The sequence below is a fragment of the Nicotiana tabacum genome, chromosome 22, assembly GCF_000715075.1.
Source record: "Nicotiana tabacum cultivar K326 chromosome 22, ASM71507v2, whole genome shotgun sequence".
Taxonomy (NCBI): domain Eukaryota; kingdom Viridiplantae; phylum Streptophyta; class Magnoliopsida; order Solanales; family Solanaceae; genus Nicotiana; species Nicotiana tabacum.
This window is the reverse complement of record NC_134101.1, coordinates 107365291-107382882: the sequence shown is the minus strand read 5'-3', so window position 1 is coordinate 107382882 and position 17592 is coordinate 107365291. Positions and strand designations below refer to the sequence as shown.

At 39.1% G+C, this 17592-nt stretch overlaps 1 protein-coding gene across 1 annotated transcript; it reads right to left on the bottom strand.

Annotated features, from left to right (window-relative positions):
- Nucleotides 1-1991: 1991 nt before the first annotated feature.
- LOC107832010 (uncharacterized) lies at nucleotides 1992-2564 on the bottom strand. The gene has a single exon (XM_016659811.2). It carries the CDS (start codon nucleotides 2562-2564, stop codon nucleotides 1992-1994), a length of 573 nt encoding a protein of 190 aa, XP_016515297.1.
- Between the last annotated feature and the right edge of the window lie 15028 nt (nucleotides 2565-17592).

Below are 17592 nucleotides of genomic sequence, written 5' to 3'. Positions count from 1 at the left end.
ACGACTTCTTTACAACTAAAATCTCATAACTTGTCAAAACTTAATAAAATGAGTTTAGTGAACGCGTGTTTCGGAAGTAGTAACAACAAGTACTAATGCTAATTTTGTCCGAATGAACTAAGCAAGGGACCCCGAACAAATTAACGTCAAACTTGTGCCATAGAACAACTAGTCAAACATAATTAAATGACATCAAATAAACAAGAATAACATAGCGCAAAATGAGCAAAAAAAATGCATACAGTGAGAACATAAGCAGAACATTATCATACCAATTTCCGTATTGCATATTTGAACATTTAACGTACCATTTCCTTATCTAGTACTCGAGGTTTACTAACCTGAACAAACAAACGGATAGCACCATGGACCAGACCTCAACATTGACCTCAACGAACAGCCTCGACGAAGAAAGACGACCTCAACGGACTGCATGACGACAATGAAAGAACAGCGATAACATGGGCTGATTGGTTGTCGTGTTTGGACAGAACAGCTGAAGCAGTGGTGGTGGGTCGACGAGTGGTTGTTTGCTGGCGGTTCAGGCTTGCAAGGGGGCAGTGACGACGATGGCGAGTGAGCTGGGTCGTTTGGTCATCGACTGGTTGCGGCTGGAGGTGGTGTTTGGACTGGTGGTCGTTGACGGAGGCTGGACACGGTAGTTTGACTGTGTGAGACGACGAGGGGGGTGGGGATTGTTGGATTGATAGGGCTGGACGACGAGGGGGAGCAGGGAGGTTGGTTGTGTTGCGGGATGTTAGGTGGTGGCTTTGGGTTGGTTGTAGCGACGATGGTTATGGCGGGTCGTTTGGGCAAGGTGGTGCAGTGGCCATGGCTGCCTTGGTGGAGCTGAAGCTCGCGAGCTGGGGGGTTAGGGTGGTTGACGGGCCTGTTTGGTGGTGGTTCCGGCGTCGTTGGGTCGTCGACTGGTGGTGGTCGCGAGGTGGGTTTTTGGGTAGGGTTTCGTTCTTGAGGAAAGGAGGAAGACGAAGAGTAGTGTACGCCGGGTTTAATGGAGGAACGCCGGACTGGTTTGACGGAGCTGGGAGGAGGAGGAGTGGTCGTGTAGGCGATGACGACGGTGTCCGGCGGTGGTGCTTGGACGGTGTCTGGTTGCGGTAGGGTTTCTTCTTCTTCTTCTCAAAGAAGAAGATGAACAGTATTGGTTCCAAAAATATTTTCCCAAAGTCCCGTGTTCGTCCCCCTAGAAAAATGTCAAGTTTTTTTTTCTTTTCAAATGTGTTTTGACCGTGCCTTTGTAATTGTTTTGCCCAGAAAAATGAGCCCCACGCGTGGTGGGGTTCGAGGCTGATGTTCCCACGCGTGGTGGGGTTCCCCGTGTACGGGATTCCGTCCGTGTTCCCCACGCGTGTCCCCTCATGTGTGGTGGACTCGGATTATTATGGGCTAGGTCCGAAAATTAGGCCTAAAACCGGGTAGTTTGAACCCGAATAATATTCTTTTGCCCGGACCCGAGAAATAGGAACACGTTGCTTAACTAGTCCTATGTAAGCAAAATAACTACCAAAAATAAGACTAGTATTTAAACAAAACTATATCTTTTTTAAATATTTTTCAAGATTTAAAATAGCTACAAAATATTAATAAAACTATTTTTTTTAATTTTCGTTTTTAATATAAAGATAAAATATAAAGTAACATTTTTGTATTTTTTCAAAATTAAAATGACTACAAAACATTAATAGAATTATATTTTTTGTAATTTTCGAAATTATATAAAGTACAAAAATAAAGTGCAATTTTTGTATTTTTCAAGTTTATGAGAGATACATAAACTAAAATTTATATATATATTTTTGTAATTTTCTTTTTGCAACGAAAAATAGTTAAAATAGCTATATTAGACCCAATTTCACATATTCATGCTAAAAAATGTGAAAATCCTCGGGGAGGGTCGAAAATCACGTGCTTACAACATCTACTTCCTCCACTAGAGAGCAATTAGCATATTCACTGGGTCTCCTCATAGATTACTGAACATTGAATATGACTTCTTCATCGTTCAGTCTCATTTTTAATTCCCCTGTCTCACAATCGATCAGGGCTCTCCCAGTGGCCAAATATGGCCTACCTAAAATGATAGGTATCTCCTCATCTACCTGATAATCCAGAATAACAAAGTTCGCAGGGAACACGAACTTCCCCACTTGCACCAACACATCATCAAGAATCCCAGTAGGTCTTTTTACCGTGCGGTCAGCCAGTTGAAGCAACATCGAAGTCGGTCTAGCTCTACCAATGCCCAGTTTGGTGTATACAGCCAGAGGCATCAAATTTATGCTGGCTCCCAAATCATATATTGCCTTTGCAAAGGCGTAACTCCCAATCGTGCATGGAATAGTGAAGCTACCTGGGTCGGACATCTTTTGAGCCATCGGTCTGGTCACTACTACATTGCAGTTATGTGTCAGAGTCACTGTGGATATGTCCTGAAAATCAAACTTCCGTGACATTAGGTCTTTCATCATCTTCGCATAACCTGGCATCTCCCTCAAGGCATCCATCAAAGGAATATTCAGCTGAATTTGACGCAGCATCTCCATGAATTTCTTGTATTGATCTTCCTTCTTTTGTTTTACCAGTCTCTGAGGGAATGGTGCAGGTATCACCCTTTGTGCACTGCTTATTGGCTTCTCTCTGTTGGGGTTCTATGGCACAAGAGGCACCACCTGTTCTGCAGCTTGTTCATTTACCTTAGCCTTACCCTTTTCATCTTGACCCTGTTCAACTACCACTTCAATCAGATTTGTTGGTTCATCTACCTCTAGTGGAATTGAAGTGGACTGGCTTGTGCAACCTCCTTTCTTTTGTCTAAATCTCTCCAATTCCGAAGACTTACTGCTATCAGCTGATTCAGGTTTAACTCCTTGGGGTTAATATTTGTGTCCGCTGGCAATGTTCCCTAGGGGCAATTGTTTAAAGCCATAGACAACTGCCCCAACTGAGTTTCAATGTTCTTTATAGCTGACTCATGTACTGCCAACTTTTCTTGCATCTTACCATTTGTCCCAATGAGTTGCTGGAGCATCCCCCTGATCTCTACCATGTTGTTATCTTGCTGTTGAGGAGGTGGATGATATGTCAACTGTTGTTGGTTCTGTTGTGGGTAGCCCTGTTGTCTCTGGTGGTATGGAACAATTTGGCCTTGAGCTTGCATGCCCCCAGACTAAGGCATGTTGGGTCTGTATTGCTGATTTGGTGTCGGTCTCTACTGTTGTCCTCCTTGTCTCTGACCCCCAAAGTTGTTAACATAATTCATATCTTCCCTTGCTCCTTGATTTTCACCTTCTCCGTTCCATGAACACACATAAGACTAATTAACACAGGGTGTACACAGTCCTCCATTTGTCGTGTCAACAATGTGCACCTGTTTGGTACCCGTCTCATCTATATTCTTTGTCAAAATACTCATATGAGTTAGGAGTGTGGCCATGTTCTCTGCCTGCGAATTATTTGGGTCAAGAGGCACTGAATGCACTATGGGTGCCAGTGTTGTACCTCTAGTCATCCACCCTGAGTTCTAGGACATCTTGTCCAGAAGGACTTTGCACTCGGTGAATGTCTTACTAAAAAATGCACCTCCAGCTGAAACATCCACATTGGCCTTTAGATTGTCAGCTAATCCTATGTAGAATCTCTGGCCCAGCATCTGGTCTGGAATGCCATGGTGAGGACACTTAACCAGCATCCCTTTAAATCTTTCCCAAGTTTCTTGCAAGGTCTCAGTCGGCTGCTACTTGTACTGCAATATTTCATCAATCTACCTTGCAGTCTTGTTGGGTGGGTAGAACTTATTCAAAAACTGCTTTGCTAATTCCTTTTGACTCAAGTTGTTATAATCGAGCCGGATCTACGATATGATTGTTCAGCTACGTTTTGTATGGTGATTAATTGAATGGGCCCTTGATTAATCGTGTCTAATTACCTTATATTGCTTGAGAAAGAATATTGGATTAGATTGCTGTTTGAACAACACCACTTTTGGGTAATTGAAGAGATTCATTACTTGAACTTAAAAGTGGGTTTAGAGATTACAAAACATTGGTGGGATAATTTAGAGTTGCATACCCATTGTCAGCTAGATTAGTTCGAGAGAATGCTCTAGTAAATTATTCGAGTTGATCGAGAGATAATTACGATAGCCCCTAACTTTTAATCCTCATAGAGTATTACGGCGAGATTATAATGGAAGAGTCAAGACCTAAACTAGCAATTGGGGAAATCATTGCCCTAGACCTTTTTACCATTGAATTATCTTTGTTTTAGCTTATTGTTGTTTTCAATAGCAGTTGAAGTAGTTAAACAAAAACCCATTCTTTATTGATCAAAAATCTTGCATCTAGAGATTGATTGAGTTGCTAATAACATTGCCGAAAAGTGTAATAGATAGGTTAGTTCCCTGAGGATTCGATTCCGGACCTAAAACCGGATTATATTTGCAGCGACCGCTTCGTCCTTTAAAGGGCATAGTTAGGCATTATAAAGTTTCGGCGTCGTTGTGGCGGAGCTAAAGGTGTTATTTATTACAACTTAGAAGTAGTGTTAAAAATTATTAGTTCAAATCAATTTTCAAAGGTGTTAAACAATTTTCATTGAAATTCTAACGTTTTAACTCTTATGGAATTTAGGTGTATGCTTAGAAATTCTTCGAGGACTGGAGAACTACTTGAAGTACTTTCAGACCCCGAGAAAACATTCAGGGCATTGAACCGTGCTAACAGGAGTATCCAACAATCACAACAACCACACCAGCTTGAATTTGACATGGGTGACGTAGAGACGTCAATGGAAACATCAGGGATGAGCCAACTGACCCAAATGTTAGAGTGGTGGAACCTTTTGTGCCAGAAGCTGCACTTTATGATTGGGATCAACCCACAGCTGACAACCTCGCAACTGCCATAGCTATGTCCGCAATTCAAGTGGAGACATTTTAGATCACCAACAACATGCTACATCTGCTACAGAATAAAGGATTGTTTTCCGGGTCACACATTGAAGACCCTCAGCAACATTTGAAAATTTTCTGTCAATTTGTGTGACTCAAAGGCAGCCAAATGTGACCCCAGAAGCTATCAAGCTATTATTGTTCTCGTTCTCTGTGACTGGGGAAGCTCAGACTTGGTTGAATTCGCTCCCAATCAATTCCATTGTCAACCAACAATTGGTTCCATCAACCCTAAATAAATATTTAGCTACTCATAACAGAATAAGAGAAACTCTAATGTTTGGTTGCTCTTCTCACACTTGTTCTTCCTCCAAAAGTAGTCTAAAACTAGCCCTTTTCTTTCAGTTGGGCGAGTTTCTAAAGCTTACAAGGGTTTTACAAAAGTTTCCCCAAAATTACACTTTGGTCCTCAAACTTCAAGCTACGTGAACAGTTCACCGCGGTCGCGGTGAACACTGACCTTTTCTATCTCCCTTCATTAATCTACCGCGGTTCGCCGCGGTCGCGGTGGCCTTCTTGCCTAGACCATTTATGCTTCTTTGTGTTCGGGTACTTCTCGAGTGGGCATTTTTCTTCACATTATCGCCTCCAAAACACTCCATGTTGCTTCCTCTCATATAATATTCTATGCTAAACAAAATGCTTAGTAATTTAAGATTTCGTGGTGCCAAGGTAGGCCAAATATTTTATCTTGCGTGCAAATGAGGATTAAGGAGATTATGGATATCAATTGGATACGTTAATAAGTGTATAAGTCATAGTAGAAGTGAATTGGGGTCTAGGGAGAGGCCTAAGTCTAAGCAAAGTTGGAAAATTTCATAAGAGACGAAAGTTGCAAATGAGTGCGCACAAGACCTCACTTTGGACAATCATCTCCAGTTATATAAGGATTTGTGTGATGCACAACCTATCAAATAAAAGTCCTTTGAGCCTAGTTTCCAAATCTTCAAACCGTTCGTCTTTCGGATACTCCTATCAAAAGTTATGACCAAATTACCAAAAGCAGCGCAGAATTTTACACTACCGCGCCGCCCCATGCGGCGCAGCTGTGTAAATTATCAGAGCACCTCCAGTTTCGTTTCTAAACACATTTTTCATTACCACGCCGTCCCATGCGGCGCGACTGTGCAAAAATAGGGATTTTTGTTATAAAATGACCTCATTTCGTCAAATAGATTCAACGGACCATTTATTAAGCAAAAATCAGATATTTTTAGAGTGAGAAAGTATCCCTTATCAATTCTTCTACAACTCTTTCTCAAATCTTAAAGGATTAACAAGGAAAACCACACTAGGCCTTCATCCTTGACGTAAGATTCTATACCCTAACCTTTAATTTCGGATCTAGCTAACGATGGGTAATTATAAAGAATGTTTGTGGGTATTGGAGTTGTTATCTTTCTTGCATGTGTTGTCAAAGGTTGTAGAAACATTGTTGAGCTAAAGATGGTAAAGTATGGGTTGTGGGTTGATGAAATCCTCTATAAAAGGACCATAAAGATTTAACGCACATATGGTGTTTGATAAAATGCTCGAATGAGCTAAAATTCTGAATATCTTCCTAATTTGTGTTCAATTTTGTTATGTCTCGAAGTAGATTGGCATTGCTAGAATTTCCGGAACGTTGTAGTAACTTAAGGAAAAGCTCTTTGAGGTATGTATGGCTAACTTTAACTCTTGTAGAATCCCCTTGTTGTGACGAGCATACGGTATGTGTACCTTGTATGAAAATATGTGTATTGATTGTCTTAGTTGATTTCCACACCACCGTGTTATATGGGATTGTGAAAAGTGATTTGATGTGCCTACCTTATTATGTGCTAAGCTTGTAAATGCTTGAGGATGACAATATGGGAGTATGTGTTAACGAATGAAAGAACGTTAATGTGTCCAAATGTGGGAATGTGTATAACGGCTAAAACCCTACGTGGTAAGTAATGAAAGATGGTATTGTGAAATGATGTAAATGAGTTGAACGATTACGACAACACCTTGTACATGAATTACTGCTTGGTGCCATCTATGGTGTCTTGGGCCCAAATGTAGGAATTGTTGATATGAACTTATTCTTATGAAGAAATTCCAGTTGCCATTCTTGAAACGCAAGTCCAGAAATTGAGAACTAAGGAAATTGCCTCTGTAAAAGTGTTATGGCGGAACCAGCAGGTTGAGGAAGCCACTTGGGAAACCAAGGAAGAAATGAGAAAGAAGTACCCACATTTGTTTGAATAGTTATGTAATATCTTTCATGCATTTGGTTCCTATAAACTCTTATATTTTGATTTGTTCTATGTTAAACTATTCCATTTTGACTATGTATGTTGCATATGCAACCATGGTTGGTGTTGTACAAGTTATGTTATGTCTATGAAACATGTATATGCTGTTAGGATATGTATCTGGGGCCCTCTAACAGGTGGATAGGTCTAGTTACAAAGGAAACTTTAGCGAAATTTTCGAAAATTTAAGGAGTTAACCAAATTCGGTGCTGATGATATATTTCATAATGTGAAAAAGAAGAAGTTACATAAGGATGGCTAATGAATGAAACTTGATACTCATTCGAGGACGAATGATCTTAAGCGGGGGAGAATGTAAAGCCGCGGAAAATTTTGCTTAGTAATTTAAGATTTCGTGGTGCCAAGGTAGGCCAAATATTTTATCTTGCCTGCAAATGAGGATTAAGGAAATTATGGATATCAATTGGATATGTTAATAAGTGTATAAGTCATAGTATAAGTGAATTGGGGTCTAAGGAGAGGCCTAAGTCTAAGCCAAGTAGGAAAATTTCATAAGAGACGAAAGTTGCAAATAAGTGCGCACAAGACCTCACTTTGGACAATCATATCTCCAGCTATATAAGGATTTGTGTGATGCACAACCTATCAAATAAAAGGTCTTTGAGTATAGTTTCCAACGCTTCAAACTGTTTGTCATTCGGACACTTCTACCAAACATTATGACCTAATTAACAAAAGCAGCGCAAAATTGTACACTACCGCGCCGCCTCATGCGGCGCGGCTGTGCAAATCGGGATTTTTGTTATAAAACGACCTCATTTCGTCAAATAGATTCAAGGGACCACTTCTTGAGCAAAAATTAGATATTTTTAGAGTGAGAGAGTTCCCTAGAGTGAGAAAGTATCCCTCATCAATTCTTCTACAACTCTTGCTCAAATCTTAAAGGATTAACAAGGAAAACCACACTAGGCCTTCATCCTTGAGGTAAGATTCTATATCCTAGCCTTTAATTTCGGATCTAGCTAAAGATGGGCAATTATAAAGAATGTTTGTGGGGGTTGGAGTTGTTATCTTGCTTGCATGTGTTGTCAAAGGTTGTAGAAACATTGTTGAGCTAGAATTATGAATATCTTCCTAATTTGTGTTCAATTTTGTTATGTCTCGAAGTAGATTGGCATTGCTAGAATTTCTAGAACGTTGTAATAACTTAAGGAAAAGCTCTTTGAGGTATGTATGACTAACTTTAACTCTTGTAGAATCCCCTTGTTGTGACGAGCATACGGTATGTGTACCTTGTATGAAAATATGTGTATTGATTGTCTTAGTTGATTTCCACACCACCGTGTTATATGGGATTGTGAAAAGTGATTTGATGTGCCTACCTTATTATGTGCTAAGCTTGTAAATGCTTGAGGATGACAATATGGGAGTATGTGTTAACGAATGAAAGAACGTTAATGTGTCCAAATGTGGGAATGTGTATAATGGCTAAAACCCTGCGTGGTAAGTAATGAAAGATGGTATTATGAAATGATGTAAATGAGTTGAACGATTACGACAACACCTTGTACATGAATTACTGCTTGGTGACATCTATGGTGTCTTGGGCCCAAATGTATGAATTGTTGATATGAACTTATTCTTCCTTGAAATGATGATTCTTGTGATTAGTATGCTTTGAATGTTGTTGGTTAAGTCTCGCGATATAATGGTGTAAGTAAATGGCAACAAACCAAGTGTGTGTGTCTGAATGTGTTCATGTGGTAAGAACTGTGTAACAAATGATGGAAAGAAATCGTAATTGATGCAATTGAAGCAACTGTGGTAATATCATACGTGACTTGTCGCGGGCAATTATCGTTGTGACTTAAATTGTATATGGGCTGTTGCATATGATGGAAATGGTATGGATGTTATGAAAATTCTTTGTGAATTATTGTTGTTGTCATGTGAAGTTTGATTGTCCGGTGGGATCGGGTTGCGCGCCGCAACACGAAGTTATAAGGTGTGGGTTGTGGTGATAAGGGTGGCCGAGGTAATAAGGGTGGAAAAGTGATCGAAATCACTATTGAAATGAAAATATGTGAAAGTTGTGAAACCATTGATGTGATGAAATAATGTTGAAAGGGGAAAAAGAGAGATTGTGGAACTTGTTTGGCTTTGGTTGTTCCTTTCATGTGCGTTGGATTGTTGATTCTATTACTGTTTGTTACCTGTGTATTTCTTGATTTTACTTGGGGTAAAGTTTGTTCATACATACCATCCCAAGCTCGTGTGGCTGAATAAGAGCAAAGGACATATGAGGTTAATACTACTGTGACTTCAATCTCCCTAATACTCAAACATATATGTGGGGGATAGAGAAACGAAACATATGTCCATGAAGTTGCTAAATTCAAGACTTGTGTCAAAATCCGAGAAATTCACCCTAAGTGGGGGAGGAAGGGCCATAACAAGGCCACTTAAATACAATTAAACAAGAGTAAGACCATGTAGCTTTGATGTTTGAATATTTTTGTTAAAGATAGGCGTAATCTAGAAAGTGATAATGGATAATGTGATTATCTGAAAGGATATGCTAATGATAGACCACTAGTACCTCCAAAAAGGTGGAAGGTTAAGGAAGGTAAATTCTTAATACATGGCAATGTGAATGATAGGGTCAACGATCCTAGAAACTAAGAATATGTTTGTAAAGGGATTATATACTTGTTATAGGGTTAGGAATAATTGAACCTAAGGAAGTACTATAGGCCAAATATAGAAAGTTGCGAGTTTTTAGAATGGGTTAATCATAGATCTGTGATTTAACAAAAGTACTAAGGCGTTAAGAAAGGTGGAACGAGTGGGAGAAATATATGTGATGCTATAATAACCCAAGAGGGTATTTGGGCTTGATGGAGAGCCTCTAGAGAATTTTACAAGAAAAGAAGTGTTGAGTGATATGACGATGAACACACTTTCCCACTGATATCCTAACAAGATCTAAGAGGTGAGATGGATGAAAAAAAAATTTAAGAAAAAGACCACTTAACATGTGGAAGAGTGCGTGGCTATTCACTAGCTAGGAATAATGAGGTGAGAAGAAATAAGAAGAAAATCTATAAATTGAGATGTCCATGGTTATCTCAAAATAGTTCATATCAGAATGGTGGACTCGCCTGGAACACAAGTGTTAATAGAAGGTATAAAGGACTAACCGCAATGCTATCGACTTGGGTGACACTAAATGGTAACTAAAGGAGCTAGAGATAGTTCATGTCTACATATAATAGAAAGTAAGACTACTGGTTGTGAAGTTGCGATATGATAAACTCATTAAACCAGGCACAATGATATTACAAGTTCACGGGAGGTAGAGAGGTGTGTGGCAAAATAAGGCTATCAATTATGTACTGTGAGCAAAATAGAATGGGAATGAATATTCCATTTAGAAAGAAAAGATGGTACCAATATATTGTTCGGGCCATTGGCGCTTTCTGAATTGAATATGTACGAAGGTTGTTGATATGCATTTTGGGTGGTGTTGAACAGTAAAGAGAGATCACGAGAATGTTTATAAGGGAAAGTGGAGTGGTTTCATAAATCCTATAAGGCACACAAGGAGGAAAGAGGTTGACCAGGAAAGGTTTGAGCACAATGTTACATTACACTTGATGCAATGTCGTGCATGTTAATGATATTAAGGTGTGTGCGCAGGCTAGGAGATGTTATTCCTTTGAAATAGAAGGTTCGATAAGAAAACTCATCCAGTAATGTCTTTTGTTGAGAATTTGGAAGAGCAAGTTGAGCAATTTGGAAGAGCAAGTTGACCACATCAATAAGTTGGAGGCTACATGGACATTTAGGAATATTACCCTTCTTCAACTCTCCGGATCATGCGATAAAGTTTTACTATAAGATTGTCTTATAACTCGCGCGTTGAGATTTAAGGTAAGTTTAGACGCTCTTTAGTCTATTTCAAGTATTGTTGTCATATGGAATGACCAGTGGGCAAAGGCCTGGATATTAAGGAGATGGCATATGTGTTATGTTGAACGAATGGTACAAATATATGAGGTTCGTACTTTATTCGAGAAAGTGTTAAAAATGATTGTAACCTCCAAAGAAACATTGAATTGATAAGTGCTATATAAGCTTGAAGAGCACATGTGGGTAGTGTAAGAAGTATGTAAATGATCCTAAGGTGTGAAACAAAACTGGTTATATAAGCACATGATATATGGGAGACATGACCAGGAGATTGATGATGAGAGTGCAAGTCTCTCCTAGGAGACAAAAAGTTATGAAATGAGAGTCAATTGAACCCATAATGAGAAGACCCTTATGCTACGAATGTTATAAGAACCCCATAAGTGTATGAAGTTTTGTTACACTCCTAAAGAATATTGGTATGAGGAATTTGAATCCCAAGCTCGTGTGGCTGAATAAGAGCAAATGACATATGAGGTTAATACCATTGTGACTTCAATCTCCCTAATACTCGAACATATATGTGAGGGATAGAGAAATAAAACATATGTCCATGAAGTTGCTAAATTCAAGACTTGTGTCAAAATCCGAGAAATTCGCCCTAAGTGGGGGAGGAAGGGCCATAGCAAGGCCACTTAAATACAATGAAACAAGAGTAAGACCATGTAGCTTTGATGTTTGAGTATTTTTGTTAAAGATAGGCGTAGTCTAGAAAGTGATAATGGATAATGTGATTATCTGAAAGGATATGCTAATGATAGACCACTAGTACCTCCAAAAAGGTGGAAGGTTAAGGAAGGTAAATTCTTAATACATGGCAATGTGAATGATAGGGTCAACGATCCTAGAAACTAAGAGTATGTTTGTAAAGGGATTTTATACTTGTTATAGGGTTAGGAATAATTCAACCTAAGGAAGTACTATAGGCCAAATATGGAAGGTTGCGAGTTTTTAGAATGGGTTAATCATAGATCTGTGATTTAACCAAAGTACTAAGGCGTTAAGAAAGGTGGAACGAGTGGGAGAAATATATGTGATGCTATAATAACCCAAGAGGGTATTTGGGCTTGATGGAGAGCCTCTAGAGAATTTTACAAGCAAAGAAGTGTTGAGTGATATGACGATGAACACACTTTCCCACTGATATCCTAACAAGATCTAAGAGGTGAGATGGATGAAAAAAAAATTTAAGAAAAAGACCACTTAACATGTGGAAGAGTGCGTGGCTATTCACTAGCTAGGAATAATGAGGTGAGAAGAAATAAGAAGAAAATCTATAAATTGAGATGTGCATGGTTATCGCAAAATAGTTCATATCAGAATGGTGGACTCGCCTGGAACACAAGTGTTAATAGAAGGTATAAAGGACTAACCACAATGTTATCGACTTTGGTGACACTAAATGGTAACTAAAGGAGCTAGAGATAGTTCATGTCTACATATAAAGGAAAGTAAGACTACTGGTGGTGAAGTTGCGATATGATAAACTCATTAAACCAGGCACAATGATATTACAAGTTCACGGGAGGTAGAGAGGTGTGTGGCAAAATAAGGCTATCAATTATGTACCATGAGCAAAATAGAATGGGAATGAATATTCCATTTAGAAAGAAAAGATGGTACCAATATATTGTTCAGGCTAGTGGCGCTTTCTGAATTGAATATGTACGAAGGTTGTTGATATGCGTTTTGGGTGGTGTTGAACAGTAAAGAGAGATCACGAGAATGTTTACAAGGGAAAGTGGATGGTTTCTTAAATCCTATAAGGCACACAAGGAGGAAAGAGGTTGACCAGGAAAGGTTTGAGCACAATGTTACATTACACTTGACGCAATGTCGTGCATGTTAATGATATTAAGGTGTGTGCGCAGGCTAGGAGATGTTATTCCTTTGAAATAGAAGGTTCTATAAGAAACCTCATCCAGTAATGTCTTTTGTTGAGAATTTGGAAGAGCAAGTTGCAAGAGAAATGTGATATAGATGGTTCACTATTGATGGAACATGGTCAGGTGATCACTTATGCCTCTAGGCAACCCAAGAATCAGGAAAAGAACTATTTGACACATGGTTTAGAACTTGCGGTGGTAGTTTTTGTATAAAGATTTTGTGACATTATGTGTATGGGGTCCACGTTGATGTATTTATGAACCACAAGAGCCTTCAATATATTTTTAAACAAAAGGAGTTGAATCTGAGACATAGAGGATGGCTCTGGCTACTCAAGGACTATGATATTGATATTCTCTATCACCCGGGAAAGGCCAATGTTGTGACGGATGCTCTTAGACGGAAATCTATGGGTAGTTAGCTCACTTGGAGATATATCAAAGGCTGTTGGCTAGGGAGGTTCACCAGTTGGCTAGTCTAGGAGTTCGTCTTGCGGACTCTAGTGAAGGGAGAGTAATTGTGTGGAATAACGCTGAATCGTCGCTTGTAGCAGAGGTCAAAGAAAAGCAATACAATGATCCATTATTGGTACAACTGAAGGAGGGAATTCATAAACACAATATCACATCTTTTCTTTTGGCATTGATGATGGTACCCTACGGTGCCAAGAGCGCCTATGTGTTCTAGATATTAATAATCTTCGGGAAAGAATTTGGCAAATGCTCACACTTCTAGGTATTCCATACGCCCAAGTTCTACTAAAATGCATCATGATCTAAAAGAAGTTTATTGGTGGAATAACATGAAAAGAGATGTGGCGGACTTTGTGGCAAAATGTCCGAACTGTCAGCAAGTGAAGGCTGAACATCAAAGGCCTGGAGGATTGTTACAAAGCATAGAAATTCTAATGTGGAAATGGGAAATGATCAATATAGATTTTGTGGTAGGATTACCTCGCACTATGCACATGTTTGACTCAATTTGGGTGATCGTTGACCGACTCACAAAATTAGCGCACTTTTTGCCAGTTAAATCTTCCGACACAGCAGAACAGTATGCCCAGTTGTATATCAAAGAAATAGTCAGGTTGCATGGCACTCCAGTCTCAATCATTTCAGATCGAGGTGCTCAGTTCACGAACAACTTTTGGAAGAAATTTTAGCAAGGTTTGGGTACTCAAGTAAATCTCAGTACGGCCTTCCATTCGTAGACTGACGGTCAGGTAAAGCGGACTATTCAGGCGCTTGAAGATATGTTGCAAGCTTGTGTTCTAGCTTTTAAAGGTAGTTGGGATGACCATTTGTCGCTTGTTGAGTTTGCTTACAATAACAGCTTTCACGCTAGTATTTAGATGGCCCCATTTGAGGCATTGTATGGAAGGAGGTGTAGATCTCCGATTGGGTGGTTTGAGGTTGGTAAAGCATAACTGTTAGGGCCAGATCTTGTGGATCATGCTATGGAAAAAGTTAAACTCATTCAGGAGAGGATGAAAACTGCTCAGAGTCGTCAGAAATCCTATGCAGATATGCATCGAAGAGAATTGGAATTCCAAGTAGATGATTAGATGTTCTTGAAAGTATCTCCCATGAAGGGAGTCATACAATTTAGGGACAAAGGGAAGTTAAGTCCGAGGTATGTCGGACAGTATATAATCATTCAGAGGATCGGTCAGCTGGCATACAAGCTCGAGCTGCCACCTGAGATGTTGTTAGTACATCTGGTTTTCAATGTGTCTATGTTGAAGAAGGTAGTGGGAGATCCGTCCATTATTGTGCCAATTGGAGCTATTGAGGTTAATGAAGAACTATCTTATGAAGAAATTCCAGTTGCCATTCTTGATAGGCAAGTCCAGAAATTGAGAACTAAGGAAATTGCCTCTGTAAAAGTGTTATGGCGGAACCAGCAGGTTGAGGAAGCCACTTGGGAAACCGAGGAAGAAATGAGAAAGAAGTACCCACATTTGTTTGAATAGTTATATAATAGCTTTCATGCATTTGGTTCCTATAAACTCTTATATTTTGATTTGATCTATGTTAAACTATTCCATTTTGACTATGTATGTTGCCTATGCGGCCATGGTTGGTGTTGTACAAGTTATGTTATGTCTATGAAACATGTATATGCTGTTAGGATATGTATCTGGGGCCCTCTGACAGGTGGATAGGTCTAGTTACAAAGGAAACTCTGGCAAAATTTTCAGAAATTTAAGGGGTTAGCCAAATTCTTGACAGATGATATATTTCATAATGTGAAAAAGAAGAAGCTACATAAGGATGGCTAATTAATGAAACTTGATACTCATTCGAGGACGAATGATCTTAAGCGGGGGAGAATGTAAAGCCGCATAAAATTTTGCTTAGTAATTTAAGATTTCGTGGTGCCAAGGTAGGCCAAATATTTTATCTTGCATGCAAATGAGGATTAAGGAAATTATGGATATCAATTGGATATGTTAATAAGTGTATAAGTCATAGTAGAAGTGAATTGGGGTCTAAGGAGAGGCCTAAGTCTAAGCCAAGTTGGAAAATTTCATAAGAGACAAAAGTTGCAAATGAGGGCGCACAAGACCTCACTTTGGAAAATCATATATCCAGCTATATAAAAATTTGTGTGATGCACAACCTATCAAATAAAATGCCTTTGAGTATAGTTTCCAACGCTTCAAACTGTTTGTCATTCGGACACTCCTAACAAACATTATGACCAAATTAACAAAAGCAGCGTAGAATTGTACACTACCGCGCTGCCTCATGCGGCGCGACTGTGCAAATCGGGATTTTTGTTATAAAACGACCTCATTTCGTCAAATAGATTCAAGGGACCATTTCTTGAGCAAAAATAAGATATTTTTAGAGTGAGAGAGTGCCCTAGAATGAGAAAGTATCCCTCATTAATTCTTCTACAACTCTTGCTCAAATCTTAAAGGATTAACAAGGAAAACCACACTAGGCCTTCATTATTGAGGTAAGATTCTATATCCTAACCTTTAATTTCGGATCTAGCTAAAGATGGGTAATTATAAAGGATGTTTGTGGGTATTGGAGTTGTTATCTTGCTTGCATGTGTTGTCAAAGGTTGTAGAAACATTGTTGAGCTAAAGATGGTAAAGTATGGGTTGTGGGTTGATGAAATCCTCTATAAAAGGACCATAAAGATTTAACGCACATATGGTGTTTGATAAAAAGCTCGAATGAGCTAGAATTATGAATATCTTCCTAATTTGTGTTCAATTTTGTTATGTCTCGAAGTAGATTGGCATTGCTAGAATTTCTAGAACGTTGTAATAACTTAAGGAAAAGCTCTTTGAGGTATGTATGGCTAACTTTAACTTTTGTAGAATCCCCTTGTTGTGACGAGCATACGGTATGTGTACCTTGTATGAAAATATGTGTATTGATTGTCTTAGTTGATTTCCACACCACCGTGTTATATGGGATTGTGAAAAGTGATTTGATGTGCCTACCTTATTATGTGCTAAGCTTGTAAATGCTTGAGGATGACAATATGGGAGTATGTGTTAACGAATGAAAGAACTTGTGTCCAAATGTGGGAATGTTTATAATGGCTAAAACCCTGCGTGGTAAGTAATGAAAGATGGTATTGTGAAATAATGTAAATGAGTTGAACGATTACGATAACACCTTGTACATGAATTACTGCTTGGTGACATCTATGGTGTCTTGGGTCCAAACGTATGAATTGTTGATATGAACTTATTCTTCCTTGAAATGATGATTCTTGTGATTAGTATGCTTTGAATTTTGTTGGTTAAGTCTCGCGATATAATGGTGTAAGTAAATGGCAACAAACCAAGTGTGTGTGTCTGAATGTGTTCATGTGGTAAGAACTGTGTAACAAATGATGGAAAGAAATCATAATTGATGCAATTGAAACAACTGTGGTAATATCATACGTGACTTGTCGCGGGCAATTATCGTTGTTACTTAAATTGTATACGGGCTGTTGCATATGATGGAAATGGTATTGATGTTATGAAAATTCTTTGTGAATTATTGTTGTTGTCGAGTGAAATTTGATTGTCCGGTGGGATCGGGTTGTGCGCTGCAACACGATGTTATAAGGTGTGGGGTGTGGTGATAAGGTTGGCTGAGGTAATAAGGGTGGCCGAGGTAATAAGGGTGGAAAAGTGATCGAAATCACTATTGAAATGAAAATATTTGAAAGTTGTGTAACCATTGATGTGATGAAATAAGTTGAATAGGGAAAAGGAGAGATTGTGGAACTTGTTTGGCTTTGGTTGTTCCTTTCATGGGTATTGGATTGTTGATTCTATTACTGTTTGTTACCTGTGTATTTCTTGATTTTACTTGGGGTAAAGTTTTTTCATACATACCAGTACAATTCAAATGTACTGACATCCTTTTTGCCGGGGGCGCTACATTCGTGTTATTATTGTAGGTGGTTCTATTGCAGGTACTCCAGTCCACCAACAGTAGTACTCCTTCACTTTCTGTCACATGTATTGATGAGCCCCTTTTTCCTCTCGTGGCCCTGCGTGGCTCA